General features: G+C 40.7%; 1 protein-coding gene across 1 annotated transcript; it reads right to left on the bottom strand.

Moving 5' to 3' along the window:
* Positions 1–12794: 12794 nt before the first annotated feature.
* IL1R2 (interleukin 1 receptor type 2) lies at positions 12795–24858 on the bottom strand. The gene is made up of 9 exons (XM_027905638.1): positions 24708–24858; positions 22907–23037; positions 22553–22811; positions 20258–20432; positions 18716–18890; positions 17599–17664; positions 16186–16321; positions 14601–14746; positions 12795–13264 (listed from the first exon to the last, which is right to left on the bottom strand). The coding sequence occupies exons 1-9, from the start codon at positions 24731–24733 to the stop codon at positions 13137–13139; spliced, it is 1242 nt and encodes a 413-aa protein (XP_027761439.1). The 5' UTR covers positions 24734–24858; the 3' UTR covers positions 12795–13136.
* Between the last annotated feature and the right edge of the window lie 1352 nt (positions 24859–26210).

The following is a 26210-nucleotide window of genomic DNA, read 5'->3' as shown; positions in this document are numbered from 1 at the left end:
CACCCACTCCGACCTTTGCTGTTTGTCTTCACAGCACTTTAACCATTTCCTATTGCTGTTTGAATTATAAATCCATGGAACTATTCCTTAGTCCATCACCAACACTGACAACCTAAATAATTAGAGTAGGTAGAGTCAAGCAATTTCCAGGAATTAAATTTGCAACACTGCCTTGAAATATCCCTCATTTCACAGAAATCCATGACTGACTACTCCATGAGTAAAGTTTTTCAACTAGCTGAGCATCGACCTTTACATTTCCATCATCTCTACCACATTTCCCAAGCTTACTTATGGCATTCCTCAAAACCCTTACTAAATCTGAGATATATTAGGGCTCCCTCTCTAACACTAAGCCAGTTATCCTGTGAAAGAGGAAACAGAAGTGATAAGGCATGTTTTGTTCTTGGCAAATGCATCTTGTTTTTAATCAACTTTTTGTCTCTTACATGTGTTCTTGTTTCTTAGTTGCTCTTTGAAATGTCTTCCAAAGATATCCTGCTACCTGTCTGCCTTACATCAACTCAGGGCTTCCTTCCTTTATTTGAAATGCTATTGTTTTGTAATCTCCTGTAACTCACATTACCATCTGACCTCTGTCTGAATTGAATTTCAAACAGATTTAATGACTGTCACTTATCTATTAACTTCCTGTGCCTCTGCAATAAAAAGTTGCCACTAACACATTGCCAGAACTTGCTGAATCATCTGTGTCCTCCTCTGTTTCTTTCCCAATAGATATTTGAGTAGTTCAGATCTCCAGTACTGGCAAATCCTTAACTCTGTCTTGACTGTGAGACTGATTATATTCCACTTTGTATTTTTAAATAAAAACTTTGAAGTATTCTGTCTTCCACCTTTTTCTGGACTTCAGAAGAATCATATCCAATCAGACTGTGCAGCCAAAACCCTCTCATATTCCTTTCTCTAGTCTCTACTATACCTTTATAAATCATCATTCTAGTATAATATAGCTATAATATTAACTGGTCAGATTGTAATAAAATATCTCACACTATGTTGTGAAAAAAAGAAGAGAAAGGATATAAGAAACTGCAGAATAAAGTGAAAAATAATATGAGATAAAGATACAAGGATAAATTGTATCTTATATATATATATATTTGTAGTAGTTTTATAGCATGTATATATAGAATAATTTCAGAGGGAATATATTTTATTTGAAGTAATGGAACATCAAATCTTTGTTTTAAAGAAGTTTTTAACTACTACAGATTTTATCAATACTTATTTTGAAAGACTTTTCTCATGTGGAACATATTTTTCTCTCTGACACAACCTCTGAGCAGGAAATTGACTACAACAAAGTATATTTCTCACATTTCTTCCATTTTCTCTAATTGTGTTATTATGTATCAGGAATAACATAAGCAAATCAGTACTACAAGTTGCAGGAGACTGGAAAAATCTTTGATCCAAAAGAATGCAATTAGCCATTCAGAAGGAAATCTGAAGCTTTGCTATGGAATGAAAAGGACTGTGGACGAGCTGCCAGCTGCTGACAGACTGACAAGAACATCAGATACTCAGTGCAAAGGAAGGTTTTAAGGTAAGTGAGGACCAAGGTTGCATAAAGTGCTACCTAAAGACTGTCAAATACAAAACGAATTGCGCAGATTAGAATTAGGATGAAGAGCTGTGTCTATAAATAAATAGTCTGAGTTCATCAAACACAAAAAGCTAACAGACAGAACTAGGCGCAATTAGTTTGTTACTTCATGTGAAGTACTAGAAAAGGAGGCTTCAGACGGATTTTCTCCATCCTTCCCAAATTTTCCACTTTCCAGGGAGGAAGAGCTGTGATGCACTCCAGGAAACAAACAGAAACAAGACAGGGGAAAGGGAGTGAGACGGCTGGGGAGCTCCACTCCCTGATCTCTGAGATGTGCCTGCCTCCTAAATTAGCCACTCATCAGAAGCAGCAAACTGTGCCAGTCACTAGAGCAGACACTCACACCCAGCCCCTACCCTCCCGGTGCAGCCTGGCACACCACGGCACGCCCATGGAGTGGAGTTTCAGCTTCCTTGATCTAAAAAACAGCTTAGATCTGGTGTTTTCCAGGGCACCTAGGGCTATGACTAAATCCAGCTTTTCAGGTTACCCCTTGGTGCCAAATGTCTCTCTGCAGAAGTCTGAATATCAGCACAGCTGTAACAGCACATCACTCTCTAAACCTGTGCTTCTGTGCACATACGAGCATCCAACTGTGGGCACTTAGGAGATTTTTCAGGCCATACCGAATTAGATCTGGGGGGCTAGAAAATGCTAGAAATTAGGAGGTGTAGTTGTTGTTTTCTTGGACCTACAGACCAAGATGCAGGATAGGCAGAACTCATATACACTGTAAGTTCAGGGAGAAAATATTTGCATTTAAAGAAAAATGTGGTGCTTCATTCTGTAGGTCTGGTTGGCCTAGTGCAAGCCAGAATGGAGAATGGCAGATGACCTCTGTCTTGAGAGGTGCGTGACAGAATATATTTCAAAGCCAAATACAACCTCTCCTCTTTTTATGTGCAGAGACATTTGTATATGCAGTGTAGAAGGATGCAAGCTAAGATGCAAAATGCTGAATAGTTTCTGAAAAAAATAGCTCAAGAATGCAGTTGCCTCCAGCATTAGCTTATTCCTTTCCAGAAAAAGTGTAAGTTTGTTCCCAGACAAGGAAGGAAAAGTACCTCTTTATGGGAACCAAAGAGTTATTTTCCAGTTTAGGCAGTCATCATCTGGCAGATGTCTGTGGAAAAGCTTTCCTACACAAATGAAGCCAGGAAAGCAGTACAGAGATACTGGCTGAGAACATAAGACACAGTTTCATATTTTATTTCCTCATAGCTGAATTGCAAGAGACAGCTAGCCTAAAAACAGGAAAGAGAGAGACAAAAAATGTCAGGGTGGAGACTGAGACTGGATACAGTCAGAAGTGGACCAAGGCAGGGACTCATAAACAATGGTGGAAGGGTCAGGCTCAGTGGAAGAGGTAGTCATGCAGGAGGCAAACAGTAGAAATAACACCATAATCCCTAATTCTCAATGGCAGTATTTTTCCATGTCCACTCACGAGGAATATGTTACACACTGCAGTACTATTTCTCTAACTGACATCCTCCATCCCTTTGATACCAGCCAGGCCTGGCTTGACCAACAGTCAGCTTACTACTGTGATTTTTAATAAACAAAAAGCTATTTTAGGAAAAATATTCACACAGAAAAAATGTGTTTGAAGAACACAAATAAGATTGCAAAATCAAGTCTTCTGAAATTATGTAATTTAAGAATTGAGGATTGAGACACATTAAGACAAATTCTTTAAATACATAATGCTTTCTATTCTTTTTCCACCATGGAGACCACACAGTGGCCCAAACCATGGAAATTTATCAGGCCTGCATCATACAGGAGGGTTGTTCATGGGAGGGTTCCTTTCTTTTTCACTGTAAAAGCTGGAAGTTAGTAAAGGATGAAGCAGGGGTTGGAGTAAAAAAGAAGACTATTTTTTAGAGATGTGAATGTTGCCTTTGAGAATAAGATTTCATCCCTAGATCTGCCACAAAGCTCCTTTGAAATGATAAACAAGTCACTTAAACTAACTGCTCATGGGTGATTACTAATGCTGTGCCAATCCTTTGACAGTCAGTTGGATTGTTAAATTATTTCTTGCAATTGATGCAGCAAAGAAACTTTGAATTTATTGGTCAAAGAAGGTTAGCTGCATGTATTGCTGAGTGGACTGGTTGTTAATATCCCTGACAAACACAAAGACATTGCAGATAAGCAATAGTTTTGAATACCTTAAGAAAGCTTTCCTGAGGGATTTTTCTTTCTTCTTCTGTCGTAGTAGTAATCAGAGTCATTATGTTGCCAAAAAAAAAAAAAAAAAAAGAACACACACACACAAACAAACAAACAAATAAATAAATAAATTCGTAAGTTTCATTTGGTCAAAAATTAGGACAACTCTTGGGCGCCTTCTTTCTTTCCTTCCATCATGCACTTGTCTGTATTCATCATGAGATATAGGAGCATAAATCTCATAGAGTAAATATAGCTTTGGAAAACAGTATTTGAGATCCTGCTTTTAAACTCTGGAGAGCCACAAGATTCCAGCTGTGAGTGCATGAGACCCAAGCATTTGTGATTTTGTGAAATGCAATTTCAGGCCTGTGAGAGGAAAATAAATAGCTTAAGTTCACTAGATAATTTTTTTTTAATAGAGTGTATTAAACTATTTAATAGTAAGTTACAAAAATCTAAAATACTTTAGAGGGATGCATATGTCTCTCAGATTAATGGAATGCCAAACTAAAATATCCAAGCTCCTGTGTTGGTTTTAGTTTAATTCTGCTATGTCCATTAATAAAAATGTAAGAAAAGCCAACCATTTTTCAATGTAAGAGGTCTAAACAAGTCACATGTGAGCAAACAAATCACATGTGGCAAAAACTAATTGTGTTCACTTTAAAATTGCCAAACCATGCACATAGTAACTAGTTGTCCTAAAAGGACAAGCTCAGACCAAGTGAAAAAAGATTTATTTATGGTAGTCACTTCTTAACAACCTACTGTGTTTCATTAGGAGTCTGGCATTTATTTTCATAACCTAAATTTAGCTGTCTTACCTATAGTCATCACTCCTACAGCGTTTTAATGACATGAGAAATGCAGAAGTTTGAAAATACAATGTTATCAACATCTGCATTTCGGACAACTCCATTACAAGTGCCTTGGCTCACATTATTTTGTTGTAATACACAAATACCTGTGGTGTCTGATCTCATGCATTGAAGCTTTATTCACATGGAAAGGCTGAATAACAGCATATGACCATATGACCACAAGCATCCTTCAGTTAGAGATATACTTTTGTTGGTGTCCAAAAAAATAATTACACACCCAATTTCAAGTTAGGTATATAGCAATGAGTCAAAGGCTCCCACTTCGTGAGCCAATCTGAACTGGCTCAGCTCTGAGGAAAGCATCCCTATATTAGGAACTAAGGTCAAGGTAACTGCACCCAAACACCCACACACAAAGAATGCCCAGGCCTGGAGCACTTGGCTGGCTGGACATCACCTGGGACTTTGCTGACCAAAGGAAATAGCCTGAAATGAAGAGAGTGCCGCAGAGGTAGAGATGTTCCTCTGATATAACACAGATGTAGTCTGGAAGGCAGACAGGGTGTCCTGAGGTAGAGAGGAAGCAGGAAGACTACTGCTCACAGGTGAGCTGCACTGAGACTTGCCTCTTTCCTCTCCTTCCCATCCCACCACCCTGAACTGGCTCATTATTCAGTTTAGTCCTCTTACATCCAGTTTACTGGAATATATGCTACAAACATAATAAATGAAAGGAAACAGAAAAAAAAAGGAATGTTGAAACTGGACCTAGAGAAACTTACAATATTATCTAAAAATTATGTTTTGCTTCTGCAATCAAGTTGTGGCATTCTCAGACCTCTTCAAAGCATTGCGTCATAATAAGTTGTTTTAAATAATAACTAGATTAAAGCTCCTTGATCTCTTTTAAAAATAATTTTTAAAGTAGGGACTTAATTAGTTTTCTTAATTAAAAAGAAACAAAATGGAAGCAAATGCTAAATATGACAAGCACTACATTGCAGAAGTGGTGACTGACACACACAGTCTTAGACTGCCTTGTACAATCAGTGTGTCCCATATTGGGTAGACAATGAAAAACTTGAGTTACTGATTTAAGGAGGGGTGAGGGAATTTCATTTGGGTAAATTCTGCTTTTATAATTAAAGTTTAAAAACATCAACATACAGAAACAGGCAATAACCCTGAAATGTAATCCCATAAAGTATTTTTGACAAGCCTCCAGCAGTCGTGTTTCAGCAGCTGGTTTCTATGCCTAAAGAACTCTTCCAGTGCTGGGAGTTGAACGCCTATGCCACTTATCATTACTGCACTCTTTGCTCCTTGCCTCCAGTGACCTGACGTTCATGGCAGAGACATCGCTCCTGCTGCTTGCAGTCTGAGAGATCCTGCTGGCCTGGGCCAGGAAGTTTCTGAGATCCTCTCTGGGGCCATGTTGCTCCATCATGGTTCCCCGTGCACAGCCAAGAGTGAATGCCACAGAAGCAGCCACTTCAGCAGTAAAATAAACTAGCAGAAAGCACCATTCAAGAGAATGAGGGGAGAAGGACATAGAAGTGTTTAAGGGTCTCCTTCTCCTCCTCTTCAAATAACACAGAAACTTGGGTCGTATGAAGAGCTAAATTATCTCTTACAACACAGTTTTGTTTAGAGACTATTCACTCTCTCCTCCATGAAAGCCAACTCTCATTAAGGACTGTTTTCCAGAGACAACTATCCTCTCCCAGCAGAGTCTAAAACAGACTAGAACTTTGGACACGTCTACAAAGACATATCCAGCAATTGTGTTCAGTGTTTAATTCTTTTGATCTTCCAGCCCTTACAAGCTTGTAAGGTCTGTAAATATGGATACTGGAGATTTAACTGAGGAAATAATAATAACAAAATAATTAAACTCTTGGACGGCATTTTTATCTTCAGCCATCCAGCCTTTTTTCAATGGAACTAAAGAGCACAAAGCCACAGGACGTGATTCAGCTGTGCAGGAAGACCTCCTGCTGTCAAATCTTTTTCATAGCTGTAACCACTCCAGGCTTAAAAGAATTTCTTTTCCTTCACATTACTCTTGCTGAGATGCTCTTTCAGGACCTCACCGCTGCAGATTAGAGGACAACCTAATTTTGGTTGTGCATTTCTTATTCCCATCTCCTTCATTAGTGGAAATAATTACAGGCCCTTGCTTTTTTATTCTCCCTTTGGATGAACTTATGGGCAGTTATCATGGCCAGGCACAGGATAAGCTTGTGTTGCCTATTCTCCCAAATTCTCCATTCCCCAGATGTCCTTGCAGCACTTCACAGCTTTACCCATGGGAAGCCACTATCTTTCACTCACGTTTATGTTATCCCATGCAATCCATATTTCCTAAATGGCATCAAATTAACATTGTAATAATGATAATAATAATAACAGTGATAATAATAATGCTTATATTTTCTTTCCTAGCAAGGAGCAATCAACCATAGAGTTCTGTCACTCTTAGGTGGAGATGTGAATCTCAGCTCTTTCACTACTGTGCTTACTGGCTTAGATTCAGCTGATAAACTACCCATCAGCTGTGATCAAAGGCAGGGCCTGTGTTTCTTCCCTGAGCTGATAGCTCTTCTCTACTGACAAGAAGGGGGCCTTTAAAAAGGCTGAAGAGTGACTTTTTACAAGGGCATGTAGTGATAGGAAAATGGCGATGTCTTTAAATGCAAAGAGAGTAGGGTTAGGTTTGATGTTAGGAAGAAATTCTTTACTGGGTGGATGGCGGGGCACTGAAGCAGGTTGCCCAGAGAAGTTGGGGATGTCCCATTCCTAAAAGTGTTCAAGGCCAGGTTGATGGCGTTTTGAGCAACGTTCAAGTGAAAGTGTCCCTGCCTGTGTCGGGGAATTAGAACTATATGATCTTTAAGACCCCTTCCAACCTAAACCATTCTATGATTCTATAAGAAGGAAGCCCTATCTCCAGCATCCACAAACTAGCAGAGTTGTAATGATGAGCTCAAAGAAACCACCATGGTTCACCCACCGTCTCCTCTGGAGTGTTCTCAAATCAGCTGAAGATTTGAGAAGGTAAGGCCCAGCCAAAGCAAAATAAGGCCCAGTGAAAACAAAAATAGTGGTAGTAACATCTTGAAGGTACATGTAATGATGCCCTTTAATTATTTTGTTCTGTGTTGTCTCCAACTTGAAAGCCACAAGTTACTTGAGAGGGTTTTTTTTTAAGTAAACAAACAATGTCAACTATTTCCAGTCATAGCCTGGCCTCTTTAGCACTTATGACGAAGCACATTTGGAAGCCAAAGCAAGCAAGCAGGATGATTCACTTATCCCAGAGCTTCGCAGACAGATAAATGAATTCTTCTTAATCAAGGAAGAACAGGACCTCTACAGCATTAAACAAGCAGTACCATTCAAGACCCACAGGACTGAAAAACTGGCAATACCTCATTATCCACAAAGTAATCAAGATGTGCGTTTCTATGAAATTTACGTACATATAAGTGAAGTCCCTGTGGTGCTACTCAAGAGATGGCAAGTCAGTAAAAATAGTGAGAAAGAGATGGCCTTCATCTCTTGTTGGGGATGTGAGACTTTCAACGTGCTACAGAGGAGTTTGCTGTTGATACTTGAAGTCATTGTCAGATTCTGAGACCATTAAGATTGGTACAAAAGCCTAAAATTGGTAGGAGGGGCACCCAATTATAAGAGCCAAACTGCACTTTGCAGTTAAAGATTCAGTAATGGATGAATTTCCCAAGTTCTAACAAGCCAGCTTGGATCTATGTGAGTTTTTAAAAGTTTCCTCATTATGAGGTGCCTGGCTGAGGAATTTCAGGAAGAGATTGATACATCCTTCTTGAAAACTGACTGGTGTTACATTTCATCTGCTTTACTAAACTCTTTAAATCATGTATACTAGGTAATGTATGAACTGAGACTACAATTTCCAGTGCAATGAGCACACTAAAGCAGACTAATAATTTATTTATATATATATATATATATATATTAGTGATTTTCTTACCAATAGCCTGTGTTTGTCCACTGGCAGAAGGGTGGTTTTATGATATTTCATTTCTATATACCAATTTTTTCCAATCTTCTGCTGTGGTCCAGCAAGGAGCAGATGGATGCTGCCCGGTTTGGGAACTGAGCTGGCTGAGTGTAGCGGAAGGGGTAGCAGTCCCTGCTGTCCCATGCATGCCCAAGAGCCCCCTGCTCATCTGCAGTCACACAGCAGGCTTACTTCTGGTGACAGCAGGGCTCTGTGTACTTCAGCCGTATACGCAGAGCAGCTCTTTCTTTTCCTCCTGTAAAAAGAGGGAAAAAAACTTTGGCAGTTCATGACCACATGGTCTGTGAGCCACTAATGTTTTTCCAAGGCACCAGTCAGATATTTTCAGCCTGCCTCTTGGTTGGATTCCACTGTATATACCTCTGTGCCTGCCTCCTAGCCTCTTACAGTATTTTCATTTAGCGTGAGCCTCTGTCCTTTCTCTGCACAGTGAGCTGCCAGCATTAACGTCATTTCCCAAGAAAGCCCAGCGGCTTTGACTACTGAATGGTGTCTCTGGGCTTGTCTGTTTCTTCTTATAACCTCTGATAACCTAAAATCCAGCTATCCACAACCAATTGTTCCTGTAATGCATGGTGGTTTCTTCTCCTTTTGCCATAAACTGGTGGAAACAGACAGGCAGTTCTAAGATGCAATTCATCCCATTTATTTTCGGCACCAGAGAGAACTCTTCCTACAGTGACTGGAGAGGAAACATCGGTGGCTAGCTTGGACCAGCTGTATTCCTTTTGGCCATGTGAAGGCTGGATGAGAGGTACCACACCCTATGCTATCTTTAGTAGCTACAAGGTTATGAGTGGACAGGGAATTCTTAGCTCCAAAACATAAGACCTATTTCTTATTTTGTTTTGCTCTGCTGGGGCTCTTGCTTTGCAGACTTCAGTCAGAATAATCGTAAACACTTTCATTAGCTGTTCTCATACTTAAAGTACTATTCCTGATTTCACATGGTCCTTGCCCTCCTGCATGAACACCTTCCCTCTCCAGCTACTAGAATAAAAAAATGTAAGCTTCTTGTCTTGATTGGCCAAGATCAATTCTGTGCACAGGTCTAATCCTTGTTTCCAATTGCTCCCACATTTGTTTATGGGCTTTGTTTGAGAACGAGCAAGTCTAATTATTTGATGCTCTTAAATTTATGTTTAGGGGTTTTTTAGGGGCTACACTGGTCAAACATTAGTTATGCTACCTATTTAGATGGGTAGCTGATATCAGGATCACATGTGCTGAATAAGACAAGAAAATAATTGTTAACTGACCTTGTTTCCTGAAAAGAACTACTTGCATGAGCAGCGTCTGTCCTGGATGCTCACCCATGCCAAGACTACAGTACATCGGTCTCCTCTTCTCTGTGATTGTGCCTTTGAAGTTCTTGCAGATAGACAAGGTCTCTGGAAAATGCTGTAAACCCACATAGTTCCAGAAACAGAGTGGCCTTGTCCTCCTTACATCTTTAATTTTTCAAAAGAGAAACACTGTGGTGCAGAGCCCTGGATCCTTGATGTGAAGTGGTATTCCCTAATACTGTATTTCTTTTCAGGTCTGATTATAAACCAGTAAAACTAAGTCCTCAGTTTCAACTTGCCTTGAGATTCAGGACATCTCCTTCTCAAAATACATGAAGACTAATGACTCTGAACTTCCAGAATGGACCTACCTAAACTACAGTGACAACTAGAGTTTTCTAATTTTGAATGAAAAAAAGTAGACAAAAATCTTGCCTTCTGGGAAGCCGAATAAGACGGATCTCCCCACCTGGGGAGCGCATGCGAAATTCACATCTCTACAGTGACAGTCTGTAAACAGAAGTCTCCCCACAGAAGCCAGTAGGTGAACAGAATACTCAGACAGCTGGAAGGCAGAGAAAGACCACCCGATGTCACCCGCCCAGAATGAGCCCAAAAACTTGGGGAAGTGCAGAGCAAGGACAGCCATGAACGTGGTGGCAGTCAGGAACAGAGCTTGGCCCATCAGTACAGTCCTCCTTTGGTGTGACCAGGCACAGCCTAGTGGTGAGAGAAGCAGCTGAAGAATGGAGCTCATCCTGCAACCCCACAGAGCAGGGGTGACTGTGCCTCCAAGGGACAAGTCCCTCTGCAGCGGAGCGCTGAAAAATCACACCACTCCAAGGAAAGTGCTGCCACCCTCCAAGTCCCATCTCATATCTCACATCTTTCTTCACACACACCTCACACACCAGCATATTGTTTTGGTTTTTATTTGTTTTTCATTTTTCACGTAACAATGTTGCCCTTGTGTACAATGATACAAATCAATGTAAAGCATTTACATTATGTGGGCCACTTATTCAAGCCTATCTGTAAAATATCTACCCAATATAGTTCACTTGAACAAGTCTGCTTAGGAGGAAAGCCTTCAGAATATTACTAGATCAATAGTTAGAGAAGCAAATATCACTTCATAAAAGATAAGCCTTTGTTTCTATACATTCCTTTTGTATTCAAGGTGCCACTGAGTAACATCTATTCTCTATATGCTTAATCTTTATCTCACATTCACATTTCTTTTTCCTGCTCCAGTTTGGAGGAGGATCTGAGGTATTTAACTTGCTTATGGCACCAGCACTCTACATACTGAAGTCCTGCTTCTTTTCCACTACATAGTGAAATCCAACCTTATACCTATAGCTGGATGTGTTATCACACTACTCTTGGAGGATACAGATGGAAAGGAAGAACAAATCACATTTTGAACTGTTATATTTATTGACAAACCTAATTTATTCTCTAGCTACAGACTGGTGATTGCTTGAAAATAATGAGCATTTCTGATATTTTTCATGTTCCTTCCAGCAGTGATCAGTTCATCTATAGCTTTCTTCCTTCAAAGAAGAGATATCCAAGTGGATTGACTGGTTTCCACAATTGCAGACATCTTTTTCCCATCTCCCCATAAAATACACGTAGTCTTTATCATCATAGCTAACATTCTATGCTTGGAAACAGTGAATTCTGTAGTCTTCTTTGGTTGCACTTGACTCAGACTGTGTCAGAACTCTAATCTCCATGCCTTAGAATATTTAAAGGGAGGCTTTGGCTTAAATCTCATTACTTGTGAAGGTTTCTGCTAGTAGATAATAAAGGTTTCCTAACTCAAGTCACATCCTACTCTTTGAAGTCTTTCTATATATTTATTAGATTAACTCAGAGCCAGCTGTATAAGATGGTGGAAAGGAATTAGATTATGGCCTCTCCCAGTTGGACATAAGTTGTTCATTTCCCTATTTGTTATAATTTGTTTCTTTGGAGCAAGTGTTTTTCCTGATTTTTTTTTTCCTACGGAGTTTGAAAAACCTCTGGGATGATTTACATGAATAAAAAGCTTTCTCTTGGGAGTCTGTGAGAGGTGTCAGTTATGGATCTGTAAAAATGTAGTCCTTTAAGGCAGGTTCTCTTCCCTCCCATACAGATAAGGATAATACACAATATATGTCTTGTAACTATTTCTCAGCTATTATAAGGGGTATCTCTTTGAAGAGGAAGTAACCAAGTCGTTTTACTCCTTCTGACCGTCAAAGTACAACATGGTCACTAATTGTTTATTGCTCCCTTCTGATTTATGTCAAGACTAGAATCCAGTTAGATTAACCTCATAGGCAGTGTTTTACATCATGAGTAATCAATTTGCATACTGCAATTTAAAGGACACAGTTTGAAGCTACACCAGATTGGTCACAGAAGGGTTTGGAGGCACAAAAGGATGAGAATTTACATTATTACTGGCAATCTGTCCAACTACTTCCAGGTTTTATTAGTCAAATGACTCTCAAAACCGAATTTTTTCACTTGGCAAAGATAACGACATGTTACAGCTGCCTATGAATCTCTAGTTATGACATATTAGTAGATAAAACGAAACTGAATATTCCAGTGTACAGTTATCTGTTATGCAGATGTAGTTATCTCTGGGGGAGGAATATTCTGAAAGCCCATTTAAGCAAAAAATAATCCAAATGGTGACAAAAAATTAGTTTTTCTGTGGAGAAGTTCATAGATATACAGTTACCATGACAATTGCATTTGGCTCTGGAAAAGGGAAAACAAATGGGTCTTTTTAGGGAGTTTCTTTTTCTTTCGTAAGAAAACCCAGTAAGTTTATTGGGTGAGAGCACTTTTCTTTCCCTACCTTTCCCATATCCAGAGCATGATCCCAGTATTCTGTGTTCCAAAATTCTACAGATTGCACCCAAGCTTCAAAATATTAGAATCAGGTTTCCTGCATCTAGGCAGCATAAAAATGGAAACTTATATTCTTAACTTCGTCAGATGGTAGAAGACTTGGAGAAGAGGGAAAAAGCTGATATATATCTGTCTGTTGGGAATGCAGTATATCAGGTCTGAAATGCTCTCTGTGCCTCATATGAAAGATAGCCACAGTGATTTTTTGTTCTGTTGGCAGTTGGAGAACCAGGCAGAATTTAAACCTTTGCTGTTCTATATCCATTATCGTCTCTCCGCTTCCAGCACTTGTGCACGCATATCCCTCCCACGATCACACAGGCCAATGCAAAGGGAATCATTGCAATGTACCAGGACAAGCCAACAGCTGGAAAAGTAAAGAATAAATATTAATATTAAAAAAACCCAAAAGACAAAAAACCAACAAACTGTCGGGAATATAGTTCTCTAAGTAAAAGGATGAAGAGGAGAAATCACAATAAAAAGGATGTGTGCAAGTTAACCTTTGAGCACGACTCATTCACCTGTGAAAGGAAGAGGTCTATTGATTGAACACTCCGGGAAATGTGTTTATGAAGATGGGAGGAAGAATTCGAAAGTAACAGAGGGTGAGAATTTAAAGTTCAGTCCTTTGCATATACCTGACTCTTCCCACCCCCTGGTCAGAGTGGCTGTGTGCCACTTGATTTCTAGCACACAAATTGATTTGTTAAAAGCAGAGACACTCCAAGACGGAAGTAAAAGCACTGCGTGAAGCAGGAGTACATAACAGCCAGTCTACCTGCAAGCTGTGTGAATAATTTTCTCCTACAGAGTGGCTTCTAGATTAGTAATGATCAAGCCAAGATGCTGAACTTCTTCCCAAATACAACTAATTTCTAACACCAGTGTCTGTCCAGACTATTTTTGATTATTCCAACATATACTTATACATGGATTGCCTCTTTTGTAGTGAGCAGTACCTGTGTAGCTCATGGAAGATGAGGCCAGCATATTCAGTGAAATGAGTACAAATCCCTTACCATAGAATGCTGGAGAAAGTCATAACTCACAATGAAGTCTTAAATGTGCCTTTCTAAGACAGTTTGAGCAAGCTTCGGTGATTCATCAACCTCGTGCAAAAAAACAATTATCATTGCTTCACACTGTTTTTACAGCATGTTCTTGGCCAATGGTCTATCATGCTGCAATATTAATTGCACTGAGCTTAAGTCTTCTCTTCCCCTCACTAGGAGCCAAAATAATAACACCCATCATAATTTACACTTCTTGTTATTTCAGTGGCAGCCTATGCATGAGGAAAAGGAACACTCAAGTAATTAATTCTGTTATTGTCCTTTCTTTCCCTACGTGTTGAGGAACTGGAGGAGCTCTAGCCCTGCTACACCCAAAGGGAATTTGCCAGTAGTCCCACTGAAAACATCATTTCACAAAGTGTATCTAAATTGGATCTTATTCAATAAACAGATACTCCAGCAGAGATGGATCCTTACCCCTGCATAAAATGTCAGTAAATGACCCATAAAAGGTGTATTTTGTGAACAGACTATATCAAAGACTACAGGTGAAAGAGTCAACCAGACTTTCCCCTGGCAATAATTCATCCTGGCACTATCTCTGACAGTATAAAAGGCTTGGATTATATGTCAGCATCAGAATAACAATAACAACAATTATCCAAAATAAACAGTGAAAATAATTACCTTCCTGCTTGACCCTTGTTGGCAGTACTTGGTAACCGTATCTGTTCTGGGCCAGACAGGTAAAGTCTGTGTAAAAGTCCATTTCTTCAACAGAATCAAAAATCAATGGTACTTCAATGAAGTTTTCACCATTTTCTACAATTTCTCTGGAAAAAAATAAGAAAAATTTAATGTTCAATACTTTTATAAACTACCTTTTCTCTATTTAATATGTTCATTCTAAGAGCACAAGAAAATGCATTGGATATTGGCTCATTTCTGAACTAGTCACACAGCATTCAAGGATACATGTTGTCTCCCAGTCCAGTTCTGCTAACTATTTGAGTCTCAGGTGGCAGTACCCATCCTGCATGTTTTGGAGCCTACAGGAGGAAAGATCTGAATTTGTCTTGCAAAATTAAATAAAAGAGAAGGAAGAAAGGCAAGTACATCTTTAAGTTCACTACACAGCATTGGGGAAGGACCTAATTCCTTCTTTCTGATCACCTATTCATTTATGAAGTTAATTATTACTACCAGATGGAAGAGGACATATGGAGAACATAAACTTGTAAATGCTCTCTGAGAAAACTGAAGCACCATTCCTGTCTATCACATGTCCCGAGCCAAGAGCTCAAAACAAGAAACTGTCTAAGAAGTTTCCAGCTTATTTCAACATTATTGTTCCATGAGTACAACTATTTGAAAATGGTTTTCTAGCTGCAGTCAAACATTGTCCCTTGGTATATTTTAGTCATTGCTGGACCAGTTGTCCAGCTGCTCTTTAATGATCTGATCATGAGCCTGCATTGCACCATGGCAGTGGAATTCCCTGGGCACTCCTCCCAGGTCTGTACCACAAGAAGGCAGGAACATGGCAGTAGGCTCTTTGCCAGAGATTTCTGCAGGGAATTTGTTTTCTTGTTGGTATTTGAGCTATTTTGCCATGCTGCCATAATGGGGGCTTCCAGCAGAACTAGAGTGTCTCACGCACTGTGGGTTCTACATGAACCTTAGCTGTCATGATCACTGTCCTTGTGCAAATGCATAATAATATGTAACAGCAATAATTATAGTGATAGTCATAATCAAAGTAATTTTTAAAGTCCAAGTAAGAAAGTACATGTGTGCTCTATTCTAAAGCTTGCAAAGACATTTTATGGTTCCTGACCACAGAATCAATGCATTTTCACTTATCCATATAAGATTATAAACTATTGCTCCCAATCATGCTGGGAAGAATGGGAAAACACATAAAGGCTTGAGCATATAGCTGAGTGGCCACGTTACCTCTGGCTGCAGAATGACCAGGTTGTTATCTGGCACTGGTGGCCACAAATGGCCAAAACCAGCTCACATCCACAACCGTTAAACACTCTTGTCCCTCAAAATACAGATGCCACATCCCCAGTCTTTTTTGGAAGTGGTCCCTGACCCATGCTAAACCCTAATCAATAGCCAGGAACTCTTTGGGAAGGTGCTCTCACCTTTACTTCAGATCTGTCTGTACCCCATTTCATCACCTGGCATTCAGCTGCACCAAGAGCCCCTGTTGCATTGCAGGTTAAAACAACGAGTACAAGGAAGCACTTTCAGCCAGACTTACTGTCGTTCTCCCTCTGTAACTCTGCTTTGTTTATAAACCACATCAACACTGGTGTCATTTGCCAGCCATTCCACATCGGTTTGAACATGGCTGCTCAGCCCAATAAACACTTTGCATGGAAGAGTCATCTTGGAGCCTGCCAAAAAAACAAAGATTGAAAAACAATTTGGATACATGTGAAGAACTACTTTTTCTTCTCATGAAAGCCAGCAACTCCAGTGGGAGATCACGTTCCCACACATGTCAAGCACCACTACATTCAAAACTGAAGTTAATCCCCAGATTGCTTTTGATCCCCTACTCCTTGGCAGAAAGCCTCTTCAGTTTGGCAGTCCTTCCCAGTGCTAACCACATCAGTTTCCTATTGCAACAGTTAGCAACTCTTGCACTAAACACAGGAGGCAAAGCTCTGTTCCTGTGGCCTTGCTCTTTCTGATACACTGCAGCCCAAAGGGCACCAATGTGAGTTACCCCTCTGGAGCAATTGCATTAACCAAAATTGCAGCTTTGCTTGGAGATGCTGTGGGCAAGATCATTCAGCTCAAGGTGGGACCTCCAGGGATAAAGTGACTGCAAAAATGATGAAATTTTGATGCAGTTATTGTAACTTAGAGTTAAGGATAAAGAGGCTCCAGGGTGGTGTGGATCTATGGAAAACACAGGGCTCAATAATGCAAACAGTGTTATTATTATGCCTGTGCAGATGCTGATAAAAGGAACATAAAACACTACATGGAGGTAGATAGGGGAAAAAACCCAAACAAAACATCAATCAATCAAACAAACAAACAAACAAAAACTTGTTAGGCCTACGATTATGGAAAGAAAAGTATCAGGGAAAACTAACACATCATACGACAGAGCTGTGCATATAGCACCCAAGTTAAAAAAGTTTAGTGAAAAATGTGTCTGGTATTGTCTAGGAGGAGGAAATGCAACAGAAATTTATTGTCATAATGTAATCTTTAAACAAAAATTGAGATCCTATCAAGGTACTTGCCAACTAAAAACGGTCTATTTCAAACAGTAAAAACCAATGAAAAATATCCCTTTTCAAAAGAGCGAGATGGCTCATTCAAAGCTACCAGATAACCAGACTAATTTGAGGAAATATGAAAAAGAAATGTTCTTAGTGAAGGGGGAACTGTGGGCAGCTGAGCTAATGGTAACAAACATGGTTTTATTGCTTTGTAAGGGGCTAAAATCTACAGCAATTCTGCAGCTTCTCCTACCTGGAAGACAGCATCTGATTGGAGACAGTTAAGAAACAAAAATTACTCCAGCACTGACCCTCAATTAAGATAACTGAGATCAAAGAAACTACAACAATTTACACCAACAAATTATACCATAAGAGGACCTGTTCTAATTTTTATCTGATTAAGTGTTTCCAAAAATAATGTTGGGCCTTACCAAGAACAGCTGATGTTGTCTTTTGCGTTGGATACACAATTATTGGGGTAATTTTCTTCTCTTGTTCTGAAATTAGAAAGAGGACAGAGTCAGTGCTATTGCAAAAGAAAACGTGGGCTTGGCCCCAGAACTAGAAACGTGACACTTCGCTCAACACCTGCTGTCTTCCACGAAAACATGTGATTGTTAAACCCATCGGCAAAAAGCGACATTCTCGTTCCAAGCCCAGAGACCCATGTTGTGGTTCTCAGGCAGGATCCGGTTCTCATCCCGATCCCGAGGGATGCAGCGTAAGGAATTCACGGCACGCCCGCCCCCTGCTGGCCGCTCAGCGCAGCAGCGCCACGTCCCCTGCGCGCCCCCCGCCGCTCTCACCCCCCTGAGCAACAGCGTCCTGTCCTCGCCCTCAGCGGCTCGCAAGTGCTCAACTCCTGACCTCTCTGAAGCCGTTTGCAGTGACAAGGGCTAAAAAACACGGGTACTCGCAGGAGCGACCCCTGTCCTGCCAGGGGTGCTGTGGGAGCCCCATCAGCGCCAGGGCAAGCACTCACGGTGTCCCCCTTCTCTTGGCATGCCGGAGAGATCGACCATGACCTCCTCTCCCCAGTTCCATTAGCAAAGAAGATGTTTTCTTACATAATGCAATGTTTCAAAGTGTCAGTCCTTGAATCATAGAATCACAGAATGGTTTGAATTGGAAAGGACCTTAAAGATCATCTAGTTCCAAGCCGCCTGCCACGGGCAGAGACATGTTTCACTAGACCAGATTGCTCACAGTTCCATCCAACTTGGCCTTCCAGGGATGGGACATCCACAGCTTCTCTGGGCAACTTATTCCAGTGCCTCATCACCCTCATAGGAAAGAACTTTCTCCTAATATCCAATCTCAACCTGCCCTGTTTCAGTTTGAAGCCATTCTCCCTTGTCCTAGCACTCCATGCTCTTGTAAAAAAACCCTCTCCATCGTTCTTGTAAACCCCCTTTAGGTAGTGGAAGGCCACAATTAGGTCACCCTGAAGGCTGACCTCCCTTTTCCAGGCTGAACAAACCCAACTCTCTTAGCCTTTCCTTGTCCAAGATGTGCTTCACATCTCTAATAATTTAATATTATATTTACCAACAGTCTCCAGCTGAATTGTCCTGGTGATTTCATACATCACACCCTCAAATGGAAATGACATCTTGCAAGTGTAATAGCCAGCATCTGTTGGTAGCACAGATGTCATGATCAGAGAAGTTGAACCTTTCAGAATGACAAATTTTTCATTGTCGTCTTTCAAAGGCAGGGCATCCTGGAGAAAGGACAGCAACTGGTGTTATGACTCAGATATGGTTATGCCCTGTGTAACAAAATTAATTATCCCTGTCCCTCTGTTATTAAATATCACTGGGAAATCTGAGCAGTTCCACTTCCCCACCAAAGGGCAAGTTCTTTTAATGTGTATCTATCTCTAAAACACTCTGTGACACTATATGAAGTGTGAAGAATTGTTATTTTAATCTATTTACAATGTGTGTGCATAGTTCTTCAATAAAGAGTACATTTTAAAATGGAAAAGGTATAATACACTCTTTTCTGAGTCCTCTTAAGAGCAATCAGCCAACATATTCTTCTAAGACAAAACCATTTTAGTACCCATGAAGGTTTTCACAATGATATCACTTTCCATATATGACCCTGTAAGACTAATATTCTAAGGTGTCCTTTGAAGACAAATATTAATAATCATAAAGGTTTTCACGTAACTGTTACTTACCCTACATACCTCATAAACTGTTTTAAATTCCTGCTCTGTATCCCTAAGGCTGTCTTGGGAGCAATGATGTTCCTGCTCCATGAAGGCAGGGCAGCTCTTTTGGACAGTTGTAACGAGAACCATATTGAGGGGGACAGCCTTTTGCTTAGATAAAGTGGTTTATATCCCACTTCTGAAGGGAATCCTCAGCAGCACCATTTTACTGGTGTGGAACCAATCCCAACCTAGGCACTGCTGTGTTGCGTCCTGTGCTAAGACAACAGCTGCACAAGGCAGAGCATGCAAACATAGTGAAGCATAAATAAAAGCTATATATATATGAAAATACAAGAAGGATCCCCTGCTCTCCACTGTGAAATTGTACAGATGAGAATGACAAGTGGAAGATATTTGACCTTTGAGGCAAAACCACGGTTGTCTCTTGAAAAACCACAAACTGGTAAGTTAGGCAAGAGAACATTCTAAGTAAGCGTTGTGTAATTAACCTAGTATTTCCAAATGCTGTATTCTGGTTGATTATTGAAAGCTACCCCATCTGAAAAGGGAGGAAGCATCCCTGGGAGGTCCTAATTTACGGGGTTCACTGCAAGGGCCATAAAAAGAAGCACAGTGCCGAAGGGAAGAGCCTGATCTCAGGTGGCAAACCGTGGAGTTGGGTAAGTAATCTATCCTTAAAAATAGTTGCACTGCCTGTGAGAGCATACAACATGTAGAACACTTCACCCTATGCTAAATCCACCCCAGATTACCTTTCTTAATATATATACGTCTACCCCAAAATTCCTAGTATATTAGAACGTGCTCATGACTTGTCCAACATGATGTTCAGGAGAAACATCAAGTGGAGATTTCTGTGCCAAGTTGAGATTAGGCTATGCACAAAAAGGAGGTGAAAGTTCTACCTTGTACCACTTGAGCTCCAGGCTTGTCCAGTTTGGTGAAAAATCCCACAGGTCAGGACAAACGATCTTTCCAGAGGTGAAAGTGAAAAGGACCTGGGGATAGGCAATCTCCCGAGCAGCTGTTTTCTCCACGACTGTGAGGTGGATGGAGACTTCTGCACAGTAGGAGGAGTTCCTGCACACAGAGGAGGGAGAGATGAGCACCTGCCAGTGACACGGGGAACTTGAGTGGCACTCAAGGTTTCCTCCTGGCTCCATTTCTTTCCTTAGCAGTTTCTAGGAGGTCTGAGATCATAACAGGAAGGATGCTGGAAAAATCACTGGTACTGTTCTTTTGGCACAATCTGAACTTGTGGTTGACACGTGTTTGCCTTGGACATTCAGTCTTTTCTTTTTTTGTATGCCAAGTTCCCTGTACACCCTTAGACTACAGCATGTTTTTTTATTTTTTCACCTGAACAGTGTCATGAAGCCTCCACCCTTTCCTGGGAAAAAGTCCTGACCATGAAAGCCCTAATGATGAAATAAAAACCTTAAAGCATGTATTGAAATACATCTGCAGTCACTATTACACAACCACAGGCATTTCTGTGAGTACGTATCATACTGCGTAGAAAAGAAGGCATTCTGGCTTTGAAAGGTTTGCAATATTCAATTTTCATTCTGGCCCCAAGTGACAATCCCTTCCAGTTTCAAGGAGGACCGAACTTGGGAAGAAAGATGCTTAAATTCTGTCCTCTACAACCTCTGAAATCCTGCCTTGGAGTTGCCTTTACCAAGGGCAGTGACTGACCCTTGAACGGGCCAACAAAGCCAGGGGGTTTGTGCTGCCACCTCCAGGAGAGCACCTATGGGCTGCAAGCAGACAGCCTGACACTGCTGCCAGGGCACTGTCGCCCTCTCTCATTTAAAGGCCAGATGACCAAATTCGAAATGCTAGCTTCGTAGAAGCAGAGACCTCTGATAGTTTGCTTCTACCCTTGTTTTATAGTGTTGAAAAAAAAATCTGATGGCTTTCCTATAGGTTGATTTGCAAAGGAAATAGAATTTGCTTGTACTCTATTAACACTATAATAGTATTAGCAATGAAGTTACGTACTTGGCTCTTGCATGGCTTCTTCAAATGTGTTTCAGAGCATTTTACTATAGCTATAGTAAAACTGCCATAGTACTATATGTTGACAAACTGAGGCAGAATAGTCCAAAAAGGGAATTAAAAAACACCCTTGAAGGTCTCAGGCACTTCTCTGCTCTAGAATAATATTTGCAGCCTTTTATTGCTTTGGCCTCACTATCAGTGTCATCTCTTCTGCTCCACCCCTTCTCACTGCTGAGACGTGCGGAAAGGCCAACCCAATACGCTGAGCATGATTTCTCCACTGGAGTTCTGCCTGTCCATCCCTTCTGCTTTTGACACACATCATTCACAAGGTGTCTCTTGCCAGCAAAGAAACCATGCTTTACACAAACACTTCCAGGAATGTGGAGATACGTTCTCCACCATAAACTCCAGAGCAAGATGCCAGGGATGCACTGGGAGGCTGGCTGGCTGGAGGAGCTTGGAGGGGACAGGGACCTGGGACACCTTCTGGAGTTTGGGCTTCAGGGTGATGGGGGTTTTTGCCTTCTTCAGTTCCAAACAAATCCAGACCCTGGTACCTCTTTTGAAATGGTATAATGGCCTGTCAGATTGTAAACACTAAAAAAAAAAACAACCTACCAACAGGGCTGAAAAAAACCATGCCTGAAATCTCCACCCACTGCAATATCACAAATCTGTTATCAATCTAGTAAATACACATCGAGTCTCTGTAAAGGTCTTCCAGCAATACCAAGGCAATCAAATTCTCATTTAAAATGTGAAGGAGAAATAAAATGAAGAGCAGGGATAAGGAGGAGGAAAGAAGGAAGCCACTGCAGAGACACAGTGTCTTAGTATGTGTTTCATAAGGCAACCTGAAGTGCAACAAAGCTATTTGTGTCCTGCAAAACCCCCTGCCTGCAGCATGTCCCACTTGCCATGGCACAAATTCTTTATACACTGTTTTCCTATAAGACCATCGCCAAAGCAGCAAACCCATGTCACAATTTATCCAGCTTTCAGTATATGTAACTGTAGGAGACACATAATGCACTTAAGATTCTGACTTTCCACATTTTTTTCTCTAATAATGTCAGCGAGGAAATGATCTTACCCAGAAATGCTTTGAATATAACTGGAGTTTAAAATCGAGGTAATGCATTTTAGACATAGTAAGCTTGTTAGTGCACTGGATTTTCTTTTAAATTACCCACCTTTTGGTGCAGATATATACTCCTGAATCTTCTAGCATCGCTGGTAAAAACCAGAGTGCATTTCCTTTTGCCCAGATTCTTGGATCTTCATCTCTTCCTGATATCACGGTTTTTGAACCATTTTTATGCCACGTGATATTAGGGGTCAAGGCAGAAAAATCCAAATGTTTGTAACTAGGGGAAGGGCACTTCAAAACCACAGGTTCTCCATGCAATTCATAGTAGTGTTTGAAAAACACGGTGTGATCTGGGCAGTTTTCTATATAAATCAGAGATATTTTTACATTACTGTCAGACAGGCATGTTGAAAAGAAGGGTGAGGGAGATGGAAGGAAAAAAAAACCAAGCCCTTACCCATGCTTTTGACTTTTTGGAGTCTGAAAGCAGAGGCACCTGCTGTGCACATCACCAGGACAAAGAAGAGCCCACACATTTTTTTCCACAGGAAATTGGAAGGGGAAGGTCGAGGGGAAGTCTTTTGAAATCTACAAGGAAATTTATTACAAGGCAAATGATATAATGAAAATACTCAATACTATCTTAGGACTTTTAATTGCTCTTTTCCATACACCAGACCTGGGGAGCTTTGGTTCACCCTTAGTGAGCAGAAAGGTGTCTTCACCCTTAGTTTATGAAGGCTGACTTGTGAAACCAGAGCATCTGTCTTGGCACACACATATCACTTCTGTCCCTTCCCTTTCACTCCAGGAGATGAAAACAGCACACCACAAGATGCTGCTCTGTCCCCACAGCTTTTCAGTGCAACGGCTAAGGGTGGAAAAATCTAGTTCTGCTTATTTTGCAATAGGATCTGACGGAAGTGAGGGTCAGCTGCTTCGAGTGAGCTGTAGTGCAGTAGCTTGGGTGAACATAGGAGCAAAGATGCATCAGAAGAGACTTTAGTTCTCTGAAACCATCACCTCAGGTGTCTCCTAAGGTTATATGGCCTTCACTAAATACTGTGTCACTGTATCTTTCCCAGTGTGACTACCAAAGTAGGCCAGCTAGTGTGGATCAGGCTGCAGGCAAAATTCCTGCTATAACCAGGGCCAAGCTTTCAAAGTCTCCAGCAAATATTTCTGTTAGGACAAAAACATTGACCCTCATTGTATCCACACCCATCTTGCTGGTGGTGATTAAGCGAGTTTTCAGCGTGGACACGACTACATCTGTTGTTTAAAAAAAAAAAAAAAAGATAAGGAAAATCCTGAACAACTTGTCCTGAATGTGGTGACACTAAGGAAAAACAAAACTATCCGCTACCAGTCATTCATCAAATGTCATCTGCATGGGGCCTGGCACGGGCCCAGCAGTTTCTGTGGACGTCACTGCATGCTTCTGCTCCGCCATGAGGCTTCAGCTGCTGCTACTCAATTGATAATGTGTTATCTCAGTGTGAATCAGACAAAAATATATAAAACATGCTGCATAGAGGCACTAGTTTATGCTCTGTGTAAGGAATTTATGAGCAATACAGTACACATAGGCACATGACACGTACTATTTCCATTTTATATACAGAAATGGAAATCACATACATTTAACATTAGCCTAACACTATGATGAATATTAAATGACTGGACAACTACTTCAAATCATATCCAAAAGCAAAATAACATTTCTACCAATATAACATAGCCATATCCATAGGTATTCACCTTTGGGCATCTTCTGTTTATCCTATCACTCTCATATTTATGTCATGGTTTTTATCCAAATTTCTTCCTGTTCTGGTAGCTATACTTATCTAGCATCTGATAGTTTGACTACAATAAACTATTTCCAGCTTATTGCCATCTCTGCAACACCACAAAGCCAACCTCTTGCTCAATAATACTCTTTCATAACCATGGGTCATCTCCCCCACTGCTAGATCTGCAAGGGTTTCCAAGGGCACTGGTACGGAGCTGTAGCCTCTCTCAGCTGCACCTGGACTAGGTGCTAGTGGCATTAACAAGCCCCATGATTCACATAGGTACCCTATAACAGGTGAGTTTCTCTCTTTGCAGTTTCTTTGCCTGATGAAAACGCTTGGTTGTTTTGTTCATAGCTTTCCAATTCCTTTGCCGTAGTAACTAGCAATCTCTGTAAACTGTACACAATGTGAGGGTTTACGGGAGGTTTTTGTTCCCAAATTTCCATCACATTCACTTACCTGTGTTTCTGCAGTCTTTCAGCCATTAGGTTTTCACAGAGATGCTATCATGAAAATTGCTAGTGAGGACCTTATATGAGGTTTAGCTCAACACGCAGCGGAAATTTGTCTCTCATTGCCCAATCAAATTTGTGTCAGAACCAAACGACATTTTAGACACAGCTTTCTTTCCTTCCGTAGAGTGAAGATGAGAGAAACAGAGGCACAGAGAGAAAACATGTGTTTGGATTTCCCAAAAAAGGGGAAATAACCGCTAAATGAGTACATGACTAATTTTCCTTCTTTCTGACGAGTAGTAGCTTGCATACGCTCATGTCTTCACATGACTATTTCACGCTCTACCTCAAATAAAAAATTCTCATGAGTAACAAAAGGTGTTCTGCAGCATAGTCAGCTAAAAAATTGCACATTGGTTAAATAATTGTAGTCTTCACATTATGTGGTTTAACAAGCTCTTCATGGACAATATCAGTCTTCTGTGATTTCTCAGATGGCTTGTGAATCACAAATGTGTTGATTGCCCTTTCCATTCATAACATCCATTTTAGTGTGACAGCCTACATTTAGGCTCTCTTGCAATAGGGTATAAAGAATTATCAGATATAAGCAGATCATGAGCAGAAGGAGTAGGAAATGGATTAAAATTTGTGGCAATGATGGCCTTCACATAGCTAGAAGAGGACAGTCTAATGAGGAACTTCAGTCTGGAACTGAACTAAAAGACAGTTTTTCCTGTGCCTTGTCCTGATTTGTGATGTCCCATCCAGGCAACCCTGAATCTCTTACAGCCTCTTGATGCTTCATGGAGCAGCTGTCATGCATTACTTCACTGCAAGCCCAGGAAGCCACACACAAGCTGACTGATTTTCCATAGCAGTCCTGTTATCCATAAATCTAAAAGGCTGATAATGCAACTGAAGTTACTGCCCTGTAGCACTCCGTCTTTTTGTAGAAAAGAAAGAACTCAATCCCCTCAGTGCTAAACTCCCACCCTTGAACTATGAAACTCCTGGTTTTGTCTTCTGGAACCTCTGCTCTTCATTCTGAGAATCTGACCTCATGAATTATAAAACTATATCAGTCTTTCCTTTTCCAGTTCACTGTATGCAACCAGAAAGAAAGGCTGTCAGATTGGGTGGCCTGTGTTATATTAAATATCAGGCTATTGCTCTATGAGTGACTTGCACAACAGATGTGGGATCCTCTGATTGTAACTCTGGTCACCAGAACGAGGCAAATCCCCAGCGAATAACCCAGATGCTTACCAGACTCAAAAAGAGAAAAACTGCAGGAAATGAGGCTTGATATCTTTGGAAAGATTGTACCTACCCACTGCTGCAAACACATTTATTGCATGCACTGCGTAAAGACACATGCCAGCAAGCTGTTTGATGAGCAGCAGAACTAGCATCACTTCTTTTCCACAGATTTGTGCCCCATGCCCTCATAGACACCCCTCAGCTGCAGCCACCTCATGGCTTTTCCCCACCATGCTCCAGTGCT

The sequence above is a fragment of the Empidonax traillii genome, unplaced genomic scaffold (genome assembly GCF_003031625.1).
Source record: "Empidonax traillii isolate 1590-97213 ecotype Southwest subspecies unplaced genomic scaffold, ASM303162v1 scaffold1183:size177227, whole genome shotgun sequence".
NCBI classification, from domain to species: Eukaryota; Metazoa; Chordata; class Aves; order Passeriformes; family Tyrannidae; genus Empidonax; species Empidonax traillii.
Note: the sequence above shows the minus strand (reverse complement) of the source record. Positions and strands in the feature narration are given on the sequence as shown.